General features: G+C 40.5%; 1 protein-coding gene across 1 annotated transcript in view; it reads right to left on the reverse strand.

Annotated features, from left to right (window-relative positions):
* The window catches only part of LOC134198161 (complement C3-like), an 18,541-nt gene that overhangs the window by 12,084 nt on the left and 1,457 nt on the right, over positions 1–5,000 (reverse strand). The window contains exons 4-13 of the mRNA XM_062667496.1: positions 4,938–4,993; positions 3,262–3,279; positions 3,139–3,193; positions 2,473–2,552; positions 2,146–2,188; positions 1,999–2,089; positions 1,702–1,816; positions 843–1,058; positions 620–784; positions 49–162 (exon numbers count right to left, since the gene is read on the reverse strand). Coding sequence (XP_062523480.1) covers positions 49–162; positions 620–784; positions 843–1,058; positions 1,702–1,816; positions 1,999–2,089; positions 2,146–2,188; positions 2,473–2,552; positions 3,139–3,193; positions 3,262–3,279; positions 4,938–4,993 — 953 coding nt within the window. The remainder of the gene's footprint in view (positions 1–48; positions 163–619; positions 785–842; positions 1,059–1,701; positions 1,817–1,998; positions 2,090–2,145; positions 2,189–2,472; positions 2,553–3,138; positions 3,194–3,261; positions 3,280–4,937; positions 4,994–5,000) is intronic.

Consider the following 5,000-nt stretch of genomic DNA (forward strand, 5'->3'; position numbering starts at 1 on the left):
ACAGATATTTACAAAGTGAACTTTCTTAGAAAAGTCGGTACTTCTGACTTTGGGTGGACTGCGAAAATTTGATCGCACAAAGAAGCTTCCTCTACTGGAGGGGAACTGCTTAAAAGTGCAAGCAGAGACCAGTTGTTGGGCTATCGGCTCCTTAACCTGAAACTGCAAACATAAACGGTAAAAAATGAAAAATGAGGTAAAAATTTAAAATAGTTGATTTGACGTTGATAATTGTAACAATGGCAGGAGGTATTGAAAAAAACAGGCAAGAAATTGAATTAAACACGGAGTGTTAGTCAGACTGTCAAAGAGAAAGAGGTGTGTGTGTGCGTGTGTGCGTGCCTGCGTACGTTCGTGTGTGGTGTGTGTGCGTGCGTGTGCGAGTGCGTGTGCGTGTGCGTGCGTGTGTGTGAGTGTGTGTGTGTGTGTGAGTGTGTGAGTGTGTGTGTGTGTGTGTGTGTGTGTGTGTGTGTGTGTGTGTGTGTGTGTGTGTGTGTGTGTGTGTGTGTGTGTGTGTGTGTGTGTGTGATCGTCACACAGAAAGACAACGTGTGTGTGCAGGTGAGTGGGTGCATGCGTTTGTTGATCATATGACAATGCCAATAAAGTACTAAGTTACCCGAAATTCCTTATCACCACTTCCTTCACCAACATTGAGCTGAAAAGAGGCGATGCCTTTCTTGTTAGTCGTTTTTTGGGTAGGTTGCTGACCGTTTCCTTGTGGTTTGGTGTATTCTACTAATACGTTAGATACCACAGCTCCATTCGCATACGTGGCTCGTACCTTGCAAATTAACGCATTTACCAGTCAAACTGCATATTCACTTTGCATCAACAATCACCTCCAGCCGCAGCGGAAGGTTGGGACGATAATATGGAGGACTCAAGGCGCAATCCAATTTAATGGGATTGTCTGTGAATTGTGCGGACACATCAAACGTTTGTTGTTTCACTCCGTTGTTAGAGTCTATCACTTCTGCTGAAATATAGAGTTGCTCACCCAAAGGAAAAACTTTGTACCCTCCATTGGGAACAATAATGTGTTTTTCTCCATTGTCCTGCAACACAGAAACCAATAAAATATATGCATAGTAACTGCCTTAAACCTCAAATGGTCTAAATAAACAAATGGTCTCATTTACGGATGAACAAATACAGTGAACATTGTCAAGCATACAGTAGCAAACACAAGACACACACACACACACACACACACACACACACACACACACACACACACACACACACACACACACACACATTTCCATTCAAGGTTGACGGGACACAATTAAAGTAACCTGTGCAAAGTACATAACAGCAACACGCAGAAGGCAGCAATAGCAGCCAGTACCAGCATCCCATATATTCCAATAATACTACAGAGAGTCTGTGTGTAAACCACATCGTCTCTCGTCTTGCGTCCAATTGTGTGATAAACCAGTGAAGAAAAGATATGCATATAGAACCGCAGTACTTTAGTGGCAGTAGCTTCTAGCACCAGATGTCTGTAACCCATTTCAATGACACACAACGACAATCGTACAAGAGTTGCATACAAAAACTAAACTATTGCCCACGCTACTCAACACAATTCATATCCAAACAGTTCCTGTGCAAAACCAACCTACTCTCCCATTGCACATGCGAAGTTAAAAAATATAACGATGCACAAGTACTTACAACAAAGCTACGAACTCTCACCGAAAGTGCCAAAGAAAAAGGCAGCGAGTTGAAGACGGCAATCGTATTGTTTCCTTTAATAAGAACTCCAAGTTTGACTTCGAGCTGTCCTACAACCGGTTTCCCGTAAGTGTAACTGTAAAACAGTAAACAACTCAGAATGTGTCTGTACAATGTAAGATTAACAAACGTATCAAGGTGGCATAGAAACTTAAGACCAACTAAGAGAGCAAACAGCAACAAACACGATCCATGACAGATAAACAAACATCCAAAGAGCAATTCAACGCCACAAGGTCATAACAAAACATTAGAAACCTTGCTGTCACATGAAAAGATATAGAATTCTGTAAACTCTGGACTCTGACATAGTTAGGAGGTGTGATCTTGACTTCATATCGTGGCAAAACTAACCAGTGACAAAGTTAAGATCGTTTTTAATGACGTGATCTAGAAGTATCTAACCATAATCCTTCACTTCAAATCGATACTCCGACTTCGACTCAGCCTATAAATCAAATCATCAATATAGCGGGGACACAAACACACACAAACACACACACACACACACACACACACACACACACACACACACACACACACACACACACACACACACACACACACACACACACACACACACACACACACACACACACACACACACACACACACACACACACACACACACACACACACAACGCACCCAAACAAATTACCACATACCGCCTGGACATGAGCACTCTAGCTCAAAGACCATACATTTACGTACAATACAAATTTTGCCCATACCTTATAACCATATTTAGCTATAATAGTCCAGTTTCCTTGCAAAGCTCCAGGCCCAAGATACAGTGTGCGTTTCGTAATACCTAGCATGTAAACAAATCCACAAATTGGTCAAGCGCTAAACTGACACACACAGCAGGTAATGTAATAAAAAAGATATGCAGGTAGATGAGTTGTGATGCAAAGTGTCAATTCCTGACACCAACAATATAAAGAGATAGCAAGAACTGTAACAGACTGTCGGTGTAGTTGCTATTTACACTGACTTGGTCATATATTAGTCATGCAATCAACAAATTGAAATTCAATTGAAACAAAATTTGTCTGTGTGTGTGTCTGTGTCTGTGTGTCGTCTGTGTGTCTGGTTGTTGTCTGTGTGTCAGTGTGTCGTTTGTGCTTCTGTGTTTCTGTGCGTCTGCCTGTCGTCTGTCGTTTGTCTGTTTGCCTGTCTGTCGTCTGTCTGTGTGTCAGTGTGTCTGTGTGTCCTTCTGTCTGTCTGTCTGTCTTTGTTTGTGTGTGTGTGTGTGTGTGTGTGTGTGTGTGTGTGTGTGTGTGTGTGTGTGCGTGCGTGCGTGCGTGTGCCTGTCATAATGCTCACGACCATGCCATACAACATATTGTAACAACTCACTAATGAATGCAGATTGTGTATTCAGCTAAGCTACTGACCTGTGCCAGACGATGTTTTCAATTGAATCCTGTCAACAATAATATCTTGTGGGTTCTACAAAAAAAACATTATTCCATTTAGAATTTCAAGACCAAGACCAGACTTGTAATGTAGTTGCTTACCCTTATGTCCACAACAACCTAGAAACAAGTAAACAAAATTAGACCAATGTACAACCATTCTTGCAATTAAGCAATTCTACAATGTATATCATGCATGCCATCTTTTCTTGCACACCTCAAGACCCTAAGCATCATATTGCTATTAACCATAACCATTTGGCTGCATTACGTTCTACCAAATTATTGTGCCTACAAGTGCCATTAAGGTATAAATCAAACTTAAATCAGTACAATGTACTTAGGGAACTGCCTAGTAATACATACATGTTCAAATAGACGTGACATACATAAAGCCAGCCAGCCAGCCAGACGAACGGAGAGATGGAAGGAAGAAGGGAGGGAGGGAGGGAGAAACGGCCAGACAAAAAGACAGACAGACAGATGGACGGACGGACGGACGAACGGACGGACGGACAGATGGACAGACAGACAGACAGACAGATAGACAGACAGACAGACAGACAGACAGACAAACAGACAGACAGACAGTCAGACAGAGAGAGAGAGACAGAGGCAGACAGGAAGACAGGCAAACAGACAGACATACATATAGGCAGACAAACAGACATACATGCACACAGACAAATAGACAGACAAACAGAAAGACAGACAGACGGACAGACAAACAGACAAACAGACAGACAAAATGACAGACAGACAGACTACTGGAGAAAACGATTATCAGCTGCGTTACAACGTTGCAATGCTAAGACTATTGCAAGGAAACTATCACACCTTTTATGCATGAGTTCTAGCAATGTAAAGAACTATCATACTTAGTTTTGCGTACATTAGTTTGTGAGGTGTATTGACTCTATTGGGTCTCTATGTAAAAGCATTCATTTATGAAAAATTATGAAAAAGACAGACAGACAGACTTGCTTAGTTGTGCTGTATGCAGAGTTCAATGTTGAAAATATATGCATTGGATGGATAGACAGACAGACAGACAGGACCGACAGACAGACAGACAGACAGACAGAAAGACACAAACAGACAGAAAAACAGACATACAGGCAGACAGACAGACAAACAGACTGACAGATTAGTTTATTGCATTAAAATCTGGTTTACATTTTGTAAGATACTAACATCACATCCATCCAAAAAGAGTTGACATAACTATGATGCCAATCATTCGAGATACATGTTCATCATACAGGCCTTCATCCAGCTGATTCAACCAGATGATTGATGCTAATAGTACAGTGTGTATGAAATGTGGTTAAGATAAAAGTGCACAATTCATATTCATCACTTCACGTGTATGCATCATCACAACTTGATCATGCAATGAGTGATCATGCCCAAACTGTCACAAGTTTCTTGCATGATCACTATCTACAGAAGAGGTATAAGATCAGTGGGAAAGAAAGAGGTCATAAACCCAAATAATTTTAAATTTTATTATTATCATCCTGCCTTACCGCATTACTCCTACATACAGTAAAGCACAATTATGCTACAATGTTGACCACTAGACATCAAAAACTTCTACACCACAATGTCTCTATTAATTAATTAAACTGGATTAATTAAGATGCTTAATAGAAGATAAAATTTAAAATAAATAAAAATAATTTAGTATTTAGTACACAATGCAATATAGACATGCAAGATAATCAAATAAACAAATTAATATCAAGTTTAAATAGCAACATATGTTACACATTCACCTCTGAACTGTGTCTGGGAAGAAGGCTTGAGTTGACAGCAACAACTCTAATGTGAACTACGCA

The sequence above is a fragment of the Corticium candelabrum genome, chromosome 2, assembly GCF_963422355.1.
Source record: "Corticium candelabrum chromosome 2, ooCorCand1.1, whole genome shotgun sequence".
Classification (NCBI taxonomy): domain Eukaryota; kingdom Metazoa; phylum Porifera; class Homoscleromorpha; order Homosclerophorida; family Plakinidae; genus Corticium; species Corticium candelabrum.